The sequence below is a fragment of the Maniola jurtina genome, chromosome 3 (assembly GCF_905333055.1).
Source record: "Maniola jurtina chromosome 3, ilManJurt1.1, whole genome shotgun sequence".
NCBI lineage: Eukaryota > Metazoa > Arthropoda > Insecta > Lepidoptera > Nymphalidae > Maniola > Maniola jurtina.
In genome coordinates, this window is record NC_060031.1 from 10764342 (window position 1) to 10786449 (window position 22108).

A 22108-nucleotide genomic window follows, 5' to 3' on the forward strand; every position below is an offset into this window, starting at 1 on the left:
AAGCTAACCTTAAATACAAAATTTCATCGAAGTAGGTTAAACGTACGGGCTGTGAAACGGTAGCAAACAGACAGACCTTCGCACTGTTGTACCATTTCTGACTGTTGGAGGCTGTATAGAAGGCACTACAAAAGGGCGTGTCGACCACTATTCTTTTTGGGTTATTCATCAATTTACTTGAATATTTTATTGGATTAAGGATATAATAATCTTCTAACATTATATGTTATATAAAAACAAAATGAGAATCCTTCAAGAATCAAGAAAGAAAGTTACCTTGATTAGGTACTTTAATTATTATTATTAATATTGAACAATATTCTCTAATTATAGTAACGACTAATGAGCAAACTTCAAAGCAAAACGACACTATAGACATTGACACTACACCTAAAATATAATAAACACCAGGTAATAAATCACATTTATGGACCATTTCGGAAAAATGGCAAGATTGTTTCACATAGTTTATTTCGAGAGATGTATATCTGAAAGGCACTTTATGGCTCATTACACCCCATGAATTGTAAATGCCAAAGGTCAGACATTACGGTCGAGTAAAAATAACTGCAGACCCAAATAAATGTTTCCTAACATCTGATTTAGTACCTAATTTGTCGATTAATAGCTGAACTGTTCCAGTTTCGGTAAGGGTAGGCTTAGGTTCGTATTCTATATTTGTTTAGCTAAATCTATATTTGCTACTAGCCGATGCCCGCGACTTCGCCCGCGTGGATTTAGGTTTTTCGAAATCCCGTGGGAACTCTTTGATTTTCCGCGATAAAAGTAGCCTATGTGCTAATCCAGGATATTATCTATCTCCATTCCAAATTTCAGCCAAATCCGTCCAGCAGTTTTTGCGTGAAGGAGTAACAAACATACACACAAACTTTCACCTTTATAATATTAGTGTGATACATAAATCTTCCTCGTGAAATATTCTCGTGTGGAGCAAGTTTAATTGCTAATGGACGCTTAGCATTACGCATTAGTAATTTCATGCTCTGTTGCCACGAAACAATACTCGAAATCCCATTGCAATGGTGTCTGTTACATTGTGCGATAGTAAACATTCGATACAGGCATATAAAGTTACTACTATACATTCACTAGCACACCAATACAGTGAGCTATAATAATATAATAGCAGACTAGGGCTGAAATCTAAAGGACTTTGACTTTGATTTGCCCTTAGAGTAAAAACGAGATAGATGTATGTCTATATCTCATTTTAACCTTTCCTAATTCCATTCCATTATACCCTATTGACTATTAGGGGTTAGGGAATTTGCTTGGATGGCATTATTTTAAGAAAGGACTGTTCTATAGACTATGACTCTTTAAATAATCCATTATTATTATAACCTGACCAGAAATATAAAAAACTAACCCAGTTGGCGCCACTTTTGCAGTTATCAGTAAGTAGGTATATATTCTTGTATAGGTAAATATTAGTTCCACTAGTTTTCCGCAACACGGCGAAGTTTTTTTTTCTGGTCAGGCTATAATAAGCAGAACTGATTACATAACATATTAGACAGTATATAGTCTAGACTCTAGAATCTAGATCGTATTGCGCAACTCATAAGTAATCAATCGCAATCGACTTCAAATATACGAAAACAATTAGGAAAATTGCGAGAGGCTTAATAAATTGAAGTTGATTAGGTACCTAATTGCAATTTGAATTGTTTCTTTTGCAAGTAGAATTCGAACACTATCACACTACTCTACAGTTTTTACAACGCTATTATTTAATTTAGAATGACTGAATAATGTTTGTCAACTTTCAGGACTACATACGCATACACCTGTAAGTTTTACTCACGTAAGTATGTAGATTGTAGGTAAGTACATGATTAACTTACGACAAAACTAATGTACACCCTCTTATAAGTACGTCATTTATATTAATAAATTCGCTGTCCGTTAATTACGTAAGTTACTTACATGAGTAAAACTTAGAGCTGTAATCGCTACTTTTCACAACCTGAAGCTTTCAAATTAGCAAATTTTTTGCTTTTACGCATTATCGTTAGTCACTTGAACCGACTCGGGCGTATCAATTCAGCGCACGACTTCAAAGCATCGTTTGCATGCGCGTGCGCACCATTATTCGCGCTCACACAACGAGAGTGAGCGGCCATTTCCGTTGCCATGGTGCGAAATCAAATTAACCTTTTGTGTGCATTTTTACACTTTACAATACCTACATGCCTCATATTGCAGTTTTACACCGCATTTACACCAAGGTCTAAAACTTATTGTATTCTAGATGTATCATGTATTTATTACATCATCTACCTGTTGATCGCGGTAATAGCCTAGTAGTAGACGTTCGCCTCTTATTCGGGAGGTAGGAGTTCAATACCGGGCTCAAAACGGGTAGTCAAAGAGTCCTTAATAAAAAATAATCAAATTTTTCGAGTTAATCGCGACCATACATACATACATATTACATACGTATCGAATACACATTAAGCTCCTTTTTCGAAGTCGGCTTTAATCATACTCAAAATCTCTATAATTGACACAAGGCCTAGGATGACATCGTAGTCAAGAACAAATCGAAATCGCACTTTAAAGTGTTAATGAGTATAGACTGTGGCTCTGTAAAATGGCCAACTAAACCTAAACAATTAGCAAAGTTGCATAGGTAGATACTAATGCTCATTCTTTTGCACAAGGTCATACCTGCACGTCTCTCATTGTAGCACGTTAAGAATTCTAGTCACAAACGTTTCTATGTATGTTATCTTAACTCTCAAACTTGGCTTTATCATGCAAATGCCTTTGTTTATTTCGAGGTACTTTATACTATGTAGTTTGCAGCATTAGCCAATATTTTTACCTGTTAAGAAAATCAAAATCAATTTTTTTTTCATGTAGACTAGCTGTGACTCCTACTCTACCAAGTAAGTACCACCGATTCGGAATGAATATTTTACCGAGAAGAGCCCGCAAGAAACTCAGCAGTTGCTCTTTTCAAATCATAAATAGTTGCAATATTGTAATGTGTACACCATCATGTAGGCAACTGAAAGCTCAGCAGGTCGCTCACAACTTTGGCACTTTGACGGAAAATCGGTATTCTTGAAGTGGTCGAATTTTGATACCGAGTATAATATATTATACGTTTATTTCTGTAGCATTTATTTTGTCCTCATAAGATACGATGGTCTAGTACAAGTCCTTTTACATACTTACACACACTTTATGCGTTATGTGTAAAACTGTTTTTTAATTTTAAAAGTTGCATAAGGGCCTTTGGAAAATTCGTTTGGGTTTTTCGAGTTTTTAATGGTTTATACTATCGTTAGGTATTTTTATCTCTCATTGTACCTTATCGTTGTTCGTATGTCTTTAATTGCAGGAAACTACCTCAGAAAGTTGAAAAGCGCGTTTTTGTTCGAGTTAGCGCGAAAAGTTATGGTTCCGGAAAAATACGTAACATAGCTTTTAGGATGCGACGCACATCGTTAGGCCACCGGTAATGGAATAAAAAATACGTATGATTAATAGAAATTCTCTGCCCACTAACAAACTGATCATTCTTATAGATTATATCAATAAACTTTTTATAGGGGCGTAATCAGCACTAACGAGCGGTAGATTAGACCGCGCACATTTAAGTGTAGTAGGGTTACCAACATTCTATTTTTTAGAGAGGACAAGTGTAAAAAATCCTATTACAATGTAAAGGGTTATTTAAATGATAAGAAAGCTTGGGAATGAGTTGTCAAACAGTTCTGTTGGTTCTAATAAGTATAAGTGATTGAAGTGATGAATATTACCTACCTACTATTTAATTTTTTTATAAAATAAGCGAAAGTGTGTTTTTGTGTTGTCGATTTGTCCATCAACCACGACGCAACAAATTAAAGTGCCATAGGTTCCCTCTTGATTTTAAAAAACCAAAATCCAGAAGAACGAAGTTGCGGGCATCAAGAATATTAGGCACTACCCTAATATTCTTTTAAAACTTTAAAATCTTTAAAACAAATCAAAAGAAGGGTGAATAGGCATATTCTGGACAGTCGCGCTAAATGAGTGTGATTGCAGTCAAGCGCATGCCTATATTGTTATAAAAACATAAATCTTGAGAAAGGTAAACGGGTGGTGGTTCTAACTATATAGGCGATATTGCTTCACGAGGGTTCACACGGGTTCAAGCCACGGTACTGGCCTTGGCCTCTGTGAGTCTGTACCCGTACACAATAGTCATTACGAAATCTACGGGACAGCATAATCTTTTAGGTAACATTATTTCGCAAGGTTTTTTCTTGTGTAGATTTGTTTTTAAAAGAAAATCTGGGTCACTCCTTGTTTTGTAAATATTTTTTTTTTGAATGCTTTACCGCTCAGAGTTATAGTAATGTCTGAGCTTTATCGTAAGAGTATGAGTTAGATTTTTCAAAATTTTTCTTACAGCAAACTGAGTTTTTTTGCAAAGTTACAGGTATTGCGTCAATGTTAACGTCATACTCTCAAAAGCTGATCATTCTGAAACTTCTGACCCGATTCTGATCAGCTGAACAAAATTAGTATCTTGTCGGTCGCGTTGCAGAAACGCCAACTTTGTAAAAAAAAAAATCACCAGTTATTATTATCATCAACGAAACTATACTTAAATAAGTAGTCTGCGATATAACTTTGACATATTAATGTTACTCGTTAATTTAATGTAATGTAATGTTAGTTAATGTTAATTGTACTCGTTTTATTGACGCATCCTGATTTGGAAATACGTTGGAAATACCAAATAATTATTCGTCTGATTCACTAATTTGATCAATGAGATCACGACATTTTTCGAAACCGCCAGGTATTCTGACGCTTGGCTTTAGTTTCGATGTACAGATACAATGTAGAAAATATGATATGTGTTTTCGCGTCACAAAATAATCGTAAGCTAAAATCCGATGTCGATGCAGTGATCTTGCCAACTTGGCAACGCACAGCTTTCTCAGATTTCTCTGTATTTTGATTTATACACCATGTCATAAATAAAGTGTTTGTTTGCTTGTTTGTCCTTCAATTACGCCACAACGGAGCAATGTATTTTTGCATGGATATAGATAAAGATGTGAAGAGTCACGTAGGCTTCTTTTTAACCCCCGACCCAAAAAGAGGGGTGTTACAAGTGTGACGTGTGTATCTGTGTATCTGTCTGTGGCATCGTAGCTCCTAAATGATTGAACCGATTTTAATTTAGTTTTTTTTGTTTGAAATGTGGTTTGATCGAGAGTGTTCTTAGCTATAATCGAAGAAAATCGGTTCAGCTGTTTGAAAGTTATCAGCTCTTTTTTAGTTTTCTTATAGGGGTTTTTGTGTCGGGGTTTTTTTTATTTTGAGTTATTATGCCTGATAATGAAAGAGTTCCCACGATATTTCTAAAAACCGAAATCAACGCGCATGTACCTACTCGTATACGCGTTCATAATATGTAGAAATATTGAATAGCCAGTGAAAATGATTGCAGTGAGGCCTTTCAGGATGATTTGTATTTATTTATTTATTTATACCTTATGGTGATACATAAATGCACTGGTAATAAAAAAGATAAAAATAAATACACTAAAAGAAAGAACAAGATTATTAGACACAAGTTCTTTACTATCATAATCAATCGATCGATTTTCAAATTGAGGAATTTGTTTTACTCCTTATCAATACATTTTTGTTCCGGATCGTTAGGCGAAATATATTTGGTACTAAATCCTCCGCAAAAAAATAACTGTTCAACAAGAATTTAGTCGTATTGGCAATACGATAAAACCTCCGAGCAAAGTGTAGTCTCTTTTGCGATGATATCACTAGTTCCTTGTGTTATTGCTTCTCATTGAACTTCTTTATTGAAGGAATTGGCTTGTTTATGTGTATACTGCAAACTAGCAATCAGTTGCACTATTACTGTCTTGTAAACAAATATAATATTTGCATTAACAGGGCTCTCTCCGTCACTCGTTTCTGCTCGTTTCATACAATCGTAGTTCCAATTTCATTTGAATGTTAAGCAACCAAAGTCCATGAAATTTTGCAGACATATTCTAGAAACTAATATCTGTGTCTGTGGTGTTTTAGATTTTCCTAAAAATATGTAGTTTTAAAATTACAGGGGCTTAAAGATTTGTATGAAATTTTTTAAGACCGCTTAACTTTGAAAGCGAATATTTTAACAGAAATCTGGAAAACCACAGACATAGATATAGTTTCTAGAATATGTCTGCAAAATTTCATGGACTTTGGTTGCTTAATATTCAAATGAAATTGGAACTACGATTGTATGAAACGACTGACGGAGAGAGTCCTCTTCTCTCCGTCACTCGCTCCATACAATCGTAGTCCCAATTTCATACGAATATTAAGCGACCAAAGTCCATGAAATTTTGCAGACATATTCTAGAAAGTAATATCTGTGCCTGTGGTGTTTTAGACTTTTCTATAAATATGTAGTTTTAAAATTACAGATAACACATTTTTTATTTATATAAAGACATTTTATACTTGCTCAAGACATCTTTTCCTCACGGTTGCGCCGTAAAGTAACCACTGAGGATATTTTATAGGGTGCACGTATTTTTAAAGTTATTTATACTGGTGTGGGTTTTGTGTTAAAGATTTTACGATGTAGGTATGTCTTGGTTTGGTATCATAACTAGAAAACTTATATTTCCACCAAAGTTACTTTAGTATTTTATCTAATTTTAGTTTGCGAAAGTCCATAACATAATAAAGAACATCAATAAAATTTACTTTGCTATACTTCATATAAAGCAAGCTCTGTAAAAAATAAAATATTATTTGCTTGCTTGCGCTTAGTTATTGTTATTGACATAATTGTTTATCATAATAATATCCTGTATGTGTAATCCAATGAAATCCTAAAGATTTTACAGACTGGTAGAAAGATCAGCTTATTATTTTTAGAGGAAAGATTACCATCAGAACCTTGAGCGTTAAGACTGAATTAAGTATGTATTAATTTCAAAGGTTAGGTTTGATTGACATATCAATAATCAAAGGTTGGAATAAACGATTGTTATCTATGATGTGATAATAAACTGGAACCGACGCGACGACGCTTTAACGAGGTCGCTACGCCTGGGAATTGTGAAAGTAAGTTTTTATCGTTATCTATCTATTAATACATCAATCATACACGTATTATATACACGTAGATATTAGTCATCGCATTGAATTGTTTAATACCAGATTATCAGAACAAAACTGTGACAGCAACTTCAATTAATTAAATATCCATAATAGAGTGAAATGTAACATAATTATAATAAGTGAAAACTTAAATACTTAATTAAGTTAAAAATAATTCCAGTCTAATTTTTTCCACAGTTCTATGAGCTAAGTTGGATACAGACGTTATAGCAAAGATAACGAGTAATAATTTATTTAATTAACGGGTCTCGTAAAAATACTAGACAGGAATTTTAATTTTTTATTCCACTACGCGCGAGCATAAGTTAATTTTGTTTTACGACTGAGATAAATTATTATTCATAATTTTACGCAATTCTGCGCTTGCGTTTGCGAAATTGTCGTAAAGATGTTGGAAATAAAATGAAAATAATTATAATTTCCTGTTCATGTGACTTTCAATAAAAGTCTTATTTTTAGTGCACTTTAAAATATTAGCGTTTCGGTGCATCCCACGCTGCATTGCGACCGTTCCGAATATTAAATTAGAATTCTTTGATCGCTGCATTGATTTTAAATGGCTTGTAGGAACGTGTGCCGGTGTTTGCTTATCATTGCAAGATCAAAGCGACTGCATGACATTCACAGGAATTCTTTGTTTTCAGTTTGATCAACTGTTTTCCAGTGGTGCAACGTGCAAGTCACACAATTTGATAAGCAGCCAACATTGCCTGACATTGCTGTAGGTACTTAAAGATTATTTGGCTTTTTCTCTCTAATAGCAGAAAACAAATTTGCAATCCTCGTTCAATGCAATTGTGGATTTCAATTTTCTTGGAATGTTATAAACGATGGTGATCATTTATAACTTGAAATCTACAACGAAAGTTAATGAAATATGTATAACACTGTCACTTGAATATTAGATAAGCAGGAGAACGACAGATAATTTAGAATAAACGCATTTATATGTATTTATAGGCAGTAGGTAACGCTATCCGTTCATAATAACAATGACTTTCTAAAAGAAGGTCATTGCATAATAATCAGTAACGATAATAACTAAAAAACATAAACCTATGCATCCGGTGCCATTGACTAATTTATTCGTGCCTATATTTTTTATAGAGTTAACAGAAGATTTTGGCGAGGTTAGAGCCAAAGCACACCCGATACTCACTCTTAGCATCTGCGTAATCCGATCTAGAAACTTAAAATTTTACACGTAGGCTCCCTCTATAACGTAGACCCGCACTAAGATGTTGAATATTTCCAACCTTAAACAAGCTACGAGGACGTGGATTAGGAGAGTCTGTTAACATAATAGGAGACTGATGATAGCCCGCGGCTTTGTTCGGTGAAAATATTAATTAGTCTTTCTCTCGTGAGAACTCTATAATTTTCCATGATAGAAAGTAGCCTATATCGTCTCCGGGATGTATTTCTGTACAAAATTTCAGTAAATCGGTTAAGCGGATAAGCCGTGAAAAGGTAGCAGACAGAGAGACAAAATTTCCTAATTTATGTTATTGGTATTATAGATAATTATGGATTTAGATTAAGATAGAACTTGAGTAAATCGCCGTGATTAGCGTCCAAAATGTGTACGGAGTGAAACCGGCGGTCATAGCATATCTTCCGATATCATACCAACGGAAAAATATGAGACTGAGTAAAAAGTTCAATCGAGCAGCCGATATTAACAGTATCGTGTGTGCGGTAGCCTTTACGTTTAGATAATGCAGATTAAGATAATATCAGAGTGTGTTTTATTTCGCGAAGAGCTTGGCCGCTGTGTCATGAAATAAATCTTAACGAGGAATTAATGAGGGACGCCGAGCAACACGATGCTTTTAGTGGGGACGCGAATATTTCGAGACAAGTTGCTCTTAATTGGTTCTCAGAAACTGGTTTTATTTTTTTGATTAGGTAGAGTCTCTAGAGTAAATCTGGCTATTGTGTTTTTTTTTTATCTGTGGCAGATTTGAGCTTAAATCTAAATAATTTTAAAAAGTTTACAGTGAAGATTCATTATAAAATTTATTAATAGAAATTATAAATTGTGTTTAATTCGTTACCTACCTGCTAGTAATGTTGACTAGATGACAGAAATTATGTAAGGTATGTAAGGTTATGTAAGGTTTTTATTTATATGGAGATGACTGATGAGTCTAATGCCTAAAGGCGGAAACAAACTATCGGACATCATTTAAGACGAGTCTTACGAGATATCTATCGGATGTTTGAGCGTTCAAGGTTACAACCACTGCTTACATTACGTCCGATAGTTTGGGCAGTTCCAGTAGGTATACATTTTATAATCCAAGACACCCATAGTCAAGGCGGTCAGCCGCGTCCGTTAGGACCAACGCATACAAACGAAGTGGAGTAGAGCCGAGTCTTTTTGATAACAATATAAAATCAGCCTTATGTATATAATGTACATTTACATACGCTTGAAATTGGGCTACTGAGAACTGGGCTACTGGGCGAGCCGCGCGTTGTCACCTTTAAAAGTACTTACATGAAGTTAGTTGTTATCAAGAAAAACGCCACCCATCCACTCTGCACTGCTAGTGTGCCTTACACCTTAGTAATCACATAGTTATTGTTTTCATAGATTCATTAGCGGATAGTCGCAAACTGGCAGCCTCTTACGTTGCAGTCAATTTAAATTCAAGTATTGCGTAATGGAAAATATTGCATTTACCCATGACAACAAAGTTTGGGACATAAGACATTCTACCAATTAAACAACAAAGTTTGGGACAGTCTACCAATCAAGTGGTATCTTTTTCGTCGTAGCGCTCTTGGCAGAGCGGTTGTGATCACCACAAAGTGACATCTTTGAGGGCAGATGTTATTATGATCTATCTTCTCAGATTCTCAGACTTGGGCGCGTTTGGAACCCTCGTAGCTTTAGTTTTAAGTTACGTAATTAATTATCACCACTATATCGTACAAATTTAACAATTTCGACCATCAAAAAGAGTACAATTATACCTACTTTGAATAAATGATTTTGACTTTGATTATGCTTCACGAGCATTCGCCAGCTCTCCCTGCTGGCTAATATAGAGAATTATAGAGAACGCGCGCATGTACCTACACGTTGCAATGCAGGCAGTATGAAGGCATTCACAATGCGAAACGAATGCTTAGAACTTAGAAGCCGTACTTCAGCCGTAGCACTTCTGGGGTTTTGCAAAAGGACGCCAAAAGTTAAAATCCCATTGAATTTATTTTCAGTAAAAATTATAAGCACTGTGTTATCTCGGCACATCACGCTACTTAGGTCATTGCCCTCATTATCGGGTTTGGCACGATAGCGATACGGAAAAACCTTTAACGAAGATAAACGACCAGCCAAATTAACACGAGCCCCTATTGGCAAACACGGGCTTGGCAAATGAGGTCTTTAGTGTCATAATTCCAGAGATTTGTTTTTGGTTAGGAATGCGATAATAAAAGATATGACCTTGGCTGCGTAGTGTCACTCAGGTCGTGAGAGGTTAGTAAATATTTGAGTTGCCTACCAAATTGTGTTTGTATGAGACTGACGTATTATGATAACGATACGCTTATGATATAATTATTCATATTATATGTAGTAGTTACTGCTAGTGCCTACCGTTGGTGCGTCATCAATCAAGCTGTAAGACAAAACGTATTGTTGGTAAAAATGTTATAGAAAAACTCGTTGACAGGTAGGTAGATACATTTTGTCGTAAGTTTTTGGCGCCCACATGCTATTTTTTTAATAAAGCTATTATAAGGTTTTTGATTTAAATATAAGGCATCGTGTACACTATGGGTGTATATGACTAATATTTAGGCGGTATTAGTATCTATTCATCTTATCTCTTTAACTAAGAGTAAACTTTTTTAGGAAAGTAGGTAATATGAAAATATACAGCAGCGAGGTAGATACTGGTGTATTTGTAGCTTATCCATATCTGCTACGCTTTTCCTCCTTGATCCGTGCCGAATGTCGTGCGAATGTAGAAAGTAGAAACTAAAGGAGTAAATACTGCCGTAACCCTTCCAGGTTAACCCGTTTCCATCTTAGACTACATCATCACTTACCACCAGTTGAGATTGCAGTCAAGGGCCAACTTGTGTTTGACTGAAAAAAAAAATTGTCTCTAGCGGCTCCCAGCGATTCGTTTAAGATCGTCCGTTCCACTAATAAGACTTTAAGTGCTGTGATTTAGTGTGGGGTCGCCATTCCAGGACCCTAACGTCGATCGATCCACCGATATAGGTAAGTACCTAATAGGTATGTGCCCACTGCCCATTGCATCTTTTCGAGACTTTCTTTTTCAAGACTCGTCGAGCTGCTTCGATTACTCTGGCTTTTCAACAGGTGCTCTGTATGACGTTTTGATTTATACATTTTAAAATATACCATTGTAGGCTGACGAATCTCGATGGTAATACTAACATTCAATAAAGGATAAACAAATAAGTTTTACTAGTAGGTATTTATTGATGCGTGACAAGTGGCACTGTGAACTTGAAACGTATTGCCAAGTCGATGTACCTAGTTATTATTATTTCCAAGTTTTCATCAAAACAAAAAAGAAAATGACTTGTTCTAGGCAAGTGCTAAGACTGAGTGCTCTGGTGCATAATGCAATTTGCAAAATATGAAATAGACCATCATATTATGGGAAAATTTTCCGGCCTTTGACGTTACATTTTTAGTAGCAACTGTTACCGCTTCAAAATAGGTATGTATAAAATACCTATGCAGTTTTGGAAACATCGTTTTGTGCATAAAATACTGAATGGCGTGACATCAGACAATAAATTAGAACGAGAGAACCAGCACGAATAAAAATATGGCACACCTCCTTTATTTAATGCTTCGTAAACAAGAAAATACAGTGACCTATGCACGGAATATCACTTCCACACCCATATTATAAATGCGAAAGTCGCTTGATGCTGCTGGTTTGTTTAGAAGTTATGTTCTCTAAATTGTTTCTGGTCTGGTCTGGTGGGAGGCTTTGGTCGTGGCTTGTTACAATCCTACCGGTAAAGCCGTGCCGCCAAGCGATGCGTTTCGGTACGATGCCGTGTAGAAATAGATCATGGGTATGGGTTTAATGCAACTGCCTACCAAGTTAGCCCGTTTCCATCTAAGATTGCTTTATCACTTACCATCAGGTGCGATCGCAGTCAAGGGCTAACTTGTGTCAGTGTTAAAAAATGCAACTTGCCCTAGATTAACCTTCAGGTTAGCCTAACCTATAGGTTAGATTAAAATTTACACTCAATGTAGGAAGTCAAACGACCTTCTTGATTCTTTAAATAAAACAACATCAGATAGCCATTTTGGGTTAATGGCATGTGCTTGTTAAAAATAATTTGAAGGTTATCATGAATCTCACTTGGTCAAGGCTACAGTATGTATTACATTAAAAACGTAAGTACAAATATTTTTATTATGAGGCATATTACATAGGTATAGGCAAGAGATATGCTTTAATTTTGAAGTGAAGCTTTTATGAAGCTCACATTAGAGATAAAAATCTATAGTCCGCGACAGGTCGAGATGGCAATCGAGGTATGGGGGACGCCCCGCACACCCGCACGGCCGCGCTATACTGCACCGGGTTAGCACCAACACCTACGGAAAAATGGTTTGCATTTGGCACCTTCATCCCTTAATTTACGCATGGCAATAATATCAAAGTTACTTAAAAATAAACTACCCTATAACATACCACTTATAAATCTATTTATTTTGCCAGCAGTAGCTTTAGTTTAGAGTTTAGAAGTACTAAATATTCTCTGAACTGAAAAAGCCCAAAACCGATTTGAAGGGTCATGGTATACTTTTCTTGCTTTTGAAAACTGCCGAGACAAATTTTCCAGTAGACACATACTTATAGGTTTTCTCTTTGTTCTGGATTATAGCAAAGCCTGTTTAACCTTGTAAAATAGATTGTATAAGTATTGTATAACCGTAATAAGTGGGGACCGCCCACAAGTTCTGCCGTTGACGGCTGGAAGCTTTTAGGAAACGCTCTCTGTAAACAGTATGTGGGCTAAAGTGGAAAATAGAGCACCCCACTGTTTAAGCAATGTGGAAAAAATTGTTATTATTTTCCCGTTTTTAATTAATCTTTGGTTCCGTAACTATATTTGTGGCAAACTTTGCTTGAGCAAAAATCGAATAGGATACTTACTAATTATGGTAGACATTCTAAGGCGTAATAGTATATTACAGCCCAGGCCCGCAATAAGGCGATTATTAGCCAAGTAGGTACCTATTGGAAGGCCGAGGCCAAGCCGAGGACTTCTCAAGTGATTTTGAATTTCTATTTACTATTTCTATGCTCCCATTTGCGAGGAAACAATACAAAAACTTATCTTATATAAACCATATAGCCTGAAATATACCAATTCGAACGTGACGGTCTTCAAAAAAAAATCAAAAATCAAAACATTTTATTTGCTTAAATGCGGGTTAAATAGTAATTACAATTTTATATTGGTATCACCACATTTGCCATGGAAATGGCGTGCAAATTACGTACATACATGAATCATTACAAGTTACCGTCACTCAAAGTCCATAATAATATTATCTACTCAATTTCTTCTTGTTAAAAAAATGAAAAAAATATATTTTTACTACGATAAAAAATAAAACAGATAGTCAAACAGATAATATTCTAAAAAGAGAGAAGATCTCAAATATATTATGTATTCTAAAATCTATGATAAAAATCAGTAAAAACAGCTGCGATTACTTTTTTTGTTTAATTTTTTATGTTGTGTAACATGTAGCCCATGTAGGTAGATTATTAATTGTCAGTTTGCGTGTTCATTCATTCTAATGGATTTTAAAGCCAGTTCAATGAACTCTACTTTAATAAGTTGTGTGGTTATACCTACTAATTAATTGAAATATTAAAAATATTTTGTTTTTATTACGTTGACTCCAATTCAAAATTTATTAATAACTTTTTACTGTAACATCGACCTGATCAACCCATCACCGGCCCACTACGGAGCACGGGTCGCCTCTCAGAACAAGAAGAGTTTAGGTCACAGTTCGCCACGCGGGCCAAGTACAGATTGGCAGGCTTCACACACCTTTGGGTACATCATGAAGATCGCACAGGCATGCAAGTTTCTTCACATTGTTTTCCTTCATCTGTAAAGCAAGCGATATTTACTTAAAATGCACAAAACGGCGAAAGGTTAGAGATGCGTGCCCGGGATCGAACCTCCGACCTCTCGAAAGAAGGTCAACGGACGTCTTAAATACCAAGCTATCGCCATTCTGTCACAAATCACATCAGCATCATTGAACTTGTAATATTGCCTCTCTATTCTATTAATTGTTCTATTTCTCGTGCAAATAAGGCCTAAGACTCCACTGTCCGTCCGTCTGTCTGTCAGCGGGCTGTATCTCGTGAACCGTAATAGCTAGAGTTGTCACAGAATGTGTACCTGTTTCTATTGCCGCTATGACAGCAAATATTAAACCTTTCAAAATTACCGCCATGAAAATTAAAAAAAAAAGTGTTATTTCTTGTTCGACGGTACGGAACCCTTCGTGTGTGAGTTCGACTCGCACTTGACCAATTTTTGTTGTCAGGCTTGTGTTTTAAGTAGGTAAGTATACAAAATATAAGATTATAATATTATATTATATTATTTTCTTCATTCGCGGTTGATTTCTCCGAAGTCATCAAAGATGTTCTTTTGCGAGGAATGAAAAGGCTATGTTTTTCCCCGCATTATTAGGCTTTCTTACGTTCATTTATTTGCTATTGTGTTATGAATGGTTTCACGGTAAAAGTTCAAAGGAATCGTGAATGTTTATGATTTACTTATTGACAAAATTACGTCGTCAAATCATATAATTTATTTTATTAGTGTTTGGTGTTATATACAAACTGTAAACATAATGACAAAATGGTTTTGAAAATTAAATGTAAGGCCTAAATTCTACCTAACTATTAAACTAACCAAATAGATTAATTATAATTACAATTTGTCTCAACGGAGAAGCACGACTATCATGCACCTATACCAAATAATATATGAACTTCATTTTATTCCGGAAAATCAAAGAGGTCATACGCGATTTTTGAAGACCCAAATACATGTCGACGAATTTACGGGCATCATCTTAATGTAATATGAGTAATTAATATTGGAAATCATTTCTCAATAGAAGTTTTTAAGTTCCTAATAGATTATTTGGTACTTTATGTCATTTTTTTTTAATTTAAGTTCCTTACCTATTTTTCCATTGGGGCTATACGGGCCGTAGCTGCCGGAAGACAGCGGCGAGGAGTACCCGTTCGGCTGCGGCTGCGCGGCGGCCGGCGACGGCGAGCCCCCGCCGGGCATCCAGTCGCGCACATGGCCGTTGGGATGCCCGTTATGACTGACCCCCGGCTCGGCCTTCACCTGGCCCGGGATGCCCCGGTACGCCACCTCGTGTTTCAGGTCCATGCCGCTGCTACCGCATGCTGTCGCGCCGCCCCCGCCGTTCGCGCTCCACACTTCTGCGGACAAAACGAATCAAGTTTAACCCATGTTTAACCCCTCGCCTTGGTACGCTAATGTGGTGGATTGTCCTCGTTGTGGTAGAGTTGTCCTAGGTGTGGTTGTGTAGTTATGGTAGAGTGTGGTAGGCTGCGGGTAGATTTAGAACAAAAAACCGACATACAACTAACTATGGGAAACCTTTTTTTTTTTCATGAGGAAAATCCGTCATAGATACCACCGGTCACGGGGGAGCACAGTGGTCATGTCGGACTCCTACCTACTAAAACCTCACGAACTTCCATCCCACCGCTGATGACGGAGCACAAGGGACCGTCAACACCAAACATAACTTATCAGCAACAAGCCGGATCAAGAGGACTTTTATAAATTCTGTAAAAGGTGGCAAACTACGCGATGCATAGCAACAAAACATAGGGAGACGATAAAGATCATCAATAGCGGAGGACAGGCGAGGATCATCATCATCAACAAAGCGCTACAACCTTGGGTGATGCTAAAAGCATCGTATGTGCTATGGCCCTAAATAAAAGCAAAAATAGGCCAGTGAAATAAATCAAAATATCTAATAATAAGTAGTTAGAAATGTAGCGATATTGTGAAATAATATTAACGTAAATTAAAAGCTATTCTAAGCTAAGGTTGATTGGTGGGTAGCAGCGTCGAAGGACGCTGGGTTCATATACACGACACGTTCATAGCTAATTAAAGTGTACCTTGAAAACGTGATCGTCCAATTATAAGCTCTAATAAACTAACAAACTTACACCTCAAGTCTGGCATAACCTTTTTACGATATTTCTATGGCTCAAACAGTGCCTGCCCCCTAAAAGAGAGGACCAAAGAAGTGGCTTGTCCATTTTCAATCGATTTATTATATTAAGTAACGATAGGCAGCGGTTATATAAATCCTATATTTAAATGTTAATCGTTTTTATTTCAAATCCCATAGAAGTTTCGAAAAATTGGGCTTTATTTCTTGTCTAAATTATAAAGGAAACCTCTATGCAAAATTTCAGGGGAATGAAGCTTGAGCTGGACATTGATGAGTTACTCAGTATTCTTTTTATATGTATTGATGTTCCTATGAATTAAAGTAGTATGTATTATTGTACCTAACGTATAATATGTTGAGGATAAAGGCTGGTGGATTTAAAACTTTGAATAATTACCTATTAACTATTATCTGACCATCAGTTTGCATGTTTTGCTGGATATACATAATATTATGTAGGTCGTTTCGATAGCACACCACCACAAACAGTCCTTCATGTTTCTCATCATATCTAATAATTATACTTTATATTGAAGATAAGTACAGTTATGAAAAAACATTATTTAGATAGAAATAATACACAATATCTAAATCTTAAATCGCAGCGAAAAAGTTTCTCTCAAAACTTCAGTCTCATAAATCACAATTTTATTGACTCCCCATTGCATGCTAACGTTCACAACCTCATATATTACGACCTTGGTCGTTTTTTTTGTAAATAAACAACCAGAACACAAGCACTCTTTGTCACGAAGTAGGTTAACACGTCTGCAGTCGATCGTGATAACGAGAAATCTTGAATCTCCATTGCCTGCTGAATCGAGGTTGTAAAGACATAAAACGCAACGTAATGTAATAATTTTCTTGTTATTTTAACTTCGTAGTTCGAACTAATCGCTTTATAAGGTCATTCATTGAGCTTATAACTTTTTACTACAAGTACTTACTTATTGTAAAATCGTAAACATGTTGATAAAGTTGCGTAGGTAGGTACGAACTATACGTATAATTTTTCCATACGCAAATGACACTATGGAAAATTAAGGAAAGAGATGTGCTTTAACGACGTTGATAAGTAGGTATATATGCTTTTAAACAAGTGAAAAGTCCATTTTAAGCATATAATATACCGGCTATACATATATAGTATTATATAGTCGAATGTAAGTAGTTCCGAACCCATCCGGGGTCCTTTTTCACAGAGACTCGGCTCGTTGCGCGTCGCGGTTAATATACTAGTAGTAAAGCTAGTACATTCTATACTTAAAATGGAAATCACTAACGATAGTTTAAACACTAAAAAAGTCAAAAGTCATAGATTTGCACGTAAATTCTGAGCCCGTGTAACTTTAAAACTACATATTTTACAGTATTCGGGAGAACCACAGACACAGACATCAGTTTTTAGAACGAGTATGCAAAATTTTACCTCCGGACCCCAAGAATAGGAGGCGGAAGTCTTCGAATTAAATAAGCATGCCATAAAAAATACCTCAAAATATTGACCTAGAACAATTTTACCAAACGCTAACTGTGTACCGAAATACCTAATGTAAAACAGTAAGTTGTTGTAAGCATATCGCGTGTACATGCAAGTGCTAGATATGCATGTTTACATTGTTTTATGAGCAAGAATAAACTGCGTCTTAAACATTTTACGACAGAATATAAAATATGAATTGTGCAATACATTATACACAGTGAATTTGGACGCAACGAATAAACTAAAAGGGTCTTTTTCGCATACTTCAAACCACCAAACGCTTCATAGTTCAAACGTAAATCATTCGTCGTAGGTATAATCTTATAAAAAACGGTCAAGTGCGAGTTGGACTCGCACAGAAAGGGTTCCGTACTATCGTAAAAGAATTAGCGTCTTTAATTTATTTTTTAATTTTCATGGCGGCAGTTTTGTAATTTTAAGTAAGTACCTACTTATTAGTTATTACTTATTAGTTATAGCGACAATACATAATCAACCCATCGCCGGCTCACTACAGAGCACGGATCTTCTCAGTATGGTATGGCAGATATGCGAATTGGCAGACTTCACACACCTTTGAGAACATTACCGTGAGCTCACTAGCATAAAGGTTTCCTCACGAGTTTTTCTTCACCGTTAAAGCCAGATAAACACACATAACTCTAAAAAGTTAGAAGTGCGTGCCCGGTATCGAACCCCCGACCTCCCGCATAGGAGGCGGACGTCCTATCGACTAGGCTATCAGAAAGTATGTATGTAGTTACTCCGAATTCCGAAAAACGCATCGCGAAAGCAAGCCGGCGTTGCACAACGGACGCGGGCGCAGAGAAAGCGCATGACGTCACGGCCTCGACACGCTCACCTACTTGCGCCTCGCTTGCACCAACCCACTTCCATACCGGCCCAATGTCGAGCTTTCTATTGACTCTCTGCGACCGACGATACGACGTATAGGTCTATCAATTTGCCGGAGAAACCCCCAGTGAGATAATAACTAAAATAATAGGTACGAATTTCGCTTTCATATCAAAGTTTCGTCTAGTGATTAAAAGTAGGTAATAGGTATACGCTATGCCACCGGAGCCTTTATTCAGCGAAACGTGTTGCGAGTATCAAATTCCAATAAGAATCCAGCATACTGGACAATTACTGCCTTCTTTTACCTGACATATCAATACGAATAGACATACCTATATCATACATTTTTATCATACCTAGGTATTATTTTCAAGTAATTTATTAAAATTAATTAAAATTGTGTTCTCCAAAAAGTAGTTCTACTTTTGCTATCAGCTTCGGAATAGCCGCTCCTAAATGTAATTAGTACTAAAGTTAAGTCAACAGGCCACAGGCTTAGACGATTGGAGAATTCTAGTGCTTGAGCCGCATTAAATCATGTATCTACTTAATCCGCGGTTGGGCGTTTGATAGTACTTACTGAATATTGCTGCAAAATGCTAAAAAAATTATCGAAATAAGGTCAAAATATCGATTATTTAAAATAATCGTATTAATTGTGGAATGTAACTACTTACTCGCTATTTAGGTAGGTATACCTACATCATAATAATCCAGAAATTGCCCAGTAAGCGGGAATCATAAATAGCTGACAGAGCTCTATAAATGAAATGATTCATTGTATTGTTGCGTTATTGTTACATGAATGTTATAATTTCATTGTATCTAACGTAATCTATAACAACCTTTAGAAGATTAATATTTATGTTTTCATTGACTATTAAATACCCGACCTATATGAATACTTTTTCTGGTACAAAACAATAATATGGCAGAAAGATAAACCACAACATTAGAGAGGCCTATCTGATTTTAATTTTTTCTATACTGTTATGTTTTGGTGTTTTGCAAAAACTCTCCACATACCTACGTAAAAAATGAGGCTTACTTGGCATGCAGTCAACGCGCAAGATGTTGATGGGTAAAAAAAGGCAAACTGCACGTTAAATATTTTGTCTAAAAAATTTACAAGGAACAACTAAGTAAGTACGTAATCAACATAGTAATTTTTTATTCAAATACACAAAGCAATTTAATATTTGCTTTAACGTTGAAGGAAAACATCGTGAGGAAACCGGCATGCCTGAGAAATCTCTCCATAATGTTCTCAAAGGTACATGAAGTCTGCCAATCCGCACTTGGCCAGCGTGGTAGACATATTATTGCCACCTTCTCATTGACCCATTCTCTGTAGTGAGCCGGTGAGTGGGTTGATCATGATGATGATCATACCTTTACAAGTGAATGTGAATCATCACTGAATCTGCATAATACAAAAGATGTCGGTGCATTAGTTCAACAAAAATAAAAATGAATAAACTCACAAATAGACTATCTAAGAAGCCACATCTCAGTTGAGAAAGTATAGTAGGTAACTGGAAAGATTTATGGAATGCGATTTCATTCAAAACTCTATTTCTCAGAGATCTCATACACTTTTCGCATAAGATGTTCAATTTTATTAGTACCGGTGGTACCGGATCACAGATCGTAACATCGACGTTCTCGCCTCGTCGCATCGAGCCTTCGGACCAAACAGAGGATGTGCTTTTACGAGGAGCGATAAACTTTTATGGCTCATTACGATAATGTTAGAGTAAAATACATCGAGACTCGAGAGCAATCGAAAGATCCGTTTTACATTCTTTATGAAGAAAATTCATATCCACAGTAATAATAAAACGTCAATGAAATATTTACTAAAAAGTATTAATTTCAATGTTAACTTCTGATATAATAAGTAAGGTTCAAAGGACCCTTAAATATAAATATCAAGGGGTTTTATGATTAAAATAAAATAAAAAATATAGTTTGTGTCCGTTACCTATGTGTTCGTGCATCGTTTATCCGCTCGAGTTGAAACTTAGTGCAGTTGTTGTTGATATTTGCGTGAAGGTTTCTGACGAGTACCATCAACGTACTATCACATGACGTTCATAAATCAGGTCACAGGTGTGATTGTGCTCAAACCTTTGTCTGCAGTTCATAAGACAAAAAAAAGTACCTATCTACTAGGTGGAAGTGGCATTAGAAGTTAGAACTCCTGCCAGGTATATTAACTACGTTCTAATAAAAATAAATAAGATCGATCAAAATACGTAGATCAGTACGTCTTTTTGTCAGATCCTATATTGTTATGTACAGGAAATAAAAACTATTATAATACTGCATAGATTTATATGAAAGCGATTTATCATGAAACTTCTAAAGTATACAGTTCGATATGATGAAGTGACGCAGTCAGCTTGGCGCGACGTATACGAAAGAATGCAATCTATATGCAACGCTCGTGAATACGTATTGTGTTTCTAAAACATTAGGAATTGTCGACGCGGAAATAGAATTTACGAGTGGTACGACCCTAGCGTGGTCGGTGATATATTCGGCGAGGTCACCGCCGCGGTTTATTGCGTCATTGATGGACTAACGACCTTGTTATCATGATTGTACTAAGGCGTAATGGTCCTAGGAGGTGAGTTCGATAACCGAGCGAGGTGGGAATAAGTCAATTGTGTTGTTTGCCGTAATTAGAGAGTTCGGCCCAGCGGACGCGCGGAGTCCATGAATTATTGAAAGCGTCGTGTGTATTCCGGCCCCGGTGACGACGGGCAAATTGTTATCATTCCCACGGGATGTAAGTCCCTCGATAGTTAACTTATTTACATAATATCAACTCCATAGTCCATGCCACTGTTATGATTTTTTAATGTTTTGTAATAATAACTAGCTGATACGTGGACTTCTTCCGCGTGGATTTAGGTTTTTAAAAATCCTGTGAAAATCTTTAATTTGTCGGGATAAAAAGTAGCCTATGTTACTCACTAGATCTTGAACTAGACACATGCAACAAGTGTAAATTAAAAATTTATAACACCCCCAACAAGTGAAGGTTACAGTAACTAGAAAAGATTTTCTTGGATTATAGCTACACTCTCGATCAAGCCACCTTTCAAACAACAAAAACTAAATTAAAATTGGTCCATTAGTTTAGGAGCTACGATGCCACAGACAGATTCACAGATACACACGTCAAACTTATGACACCCCTCTTTTTGGGTCGGGGGTCGGGGTAAATTACGTCGCTCCGTTGCAACGTGATTGAAAGACAAACCGATAAACCAATAGAACAACATACAAAC

The 22108-nt window shown here is 36.2% G+C and overlaps 1 protein-coding gene across 2 annotated transcripts in view; it reads right to left on the bottom strand.

Moving 5' to 3' along the window:
* Positions 1-22108, bottom strand: part of LOC123880801 (ecdysone receptor) — a 319231-nt gene that overhangs the window by 139056 nt on the left and 158067 nt on the right. For both annotated transcript variants that reach the window (XM_045929120.1, XM_045929118.1), the window contains one exon: positions 15423-15692. In XM_045929120.1, coding sequence (XP_045785076.1) covers positions 15423-15639 — 217 coding nt within the window. In that variant the 5' untranslated portion in view covers positions 15640-15692. The remainder of the gene's footprint in view (positions 1-15422; positions 15693-22108) is intronic.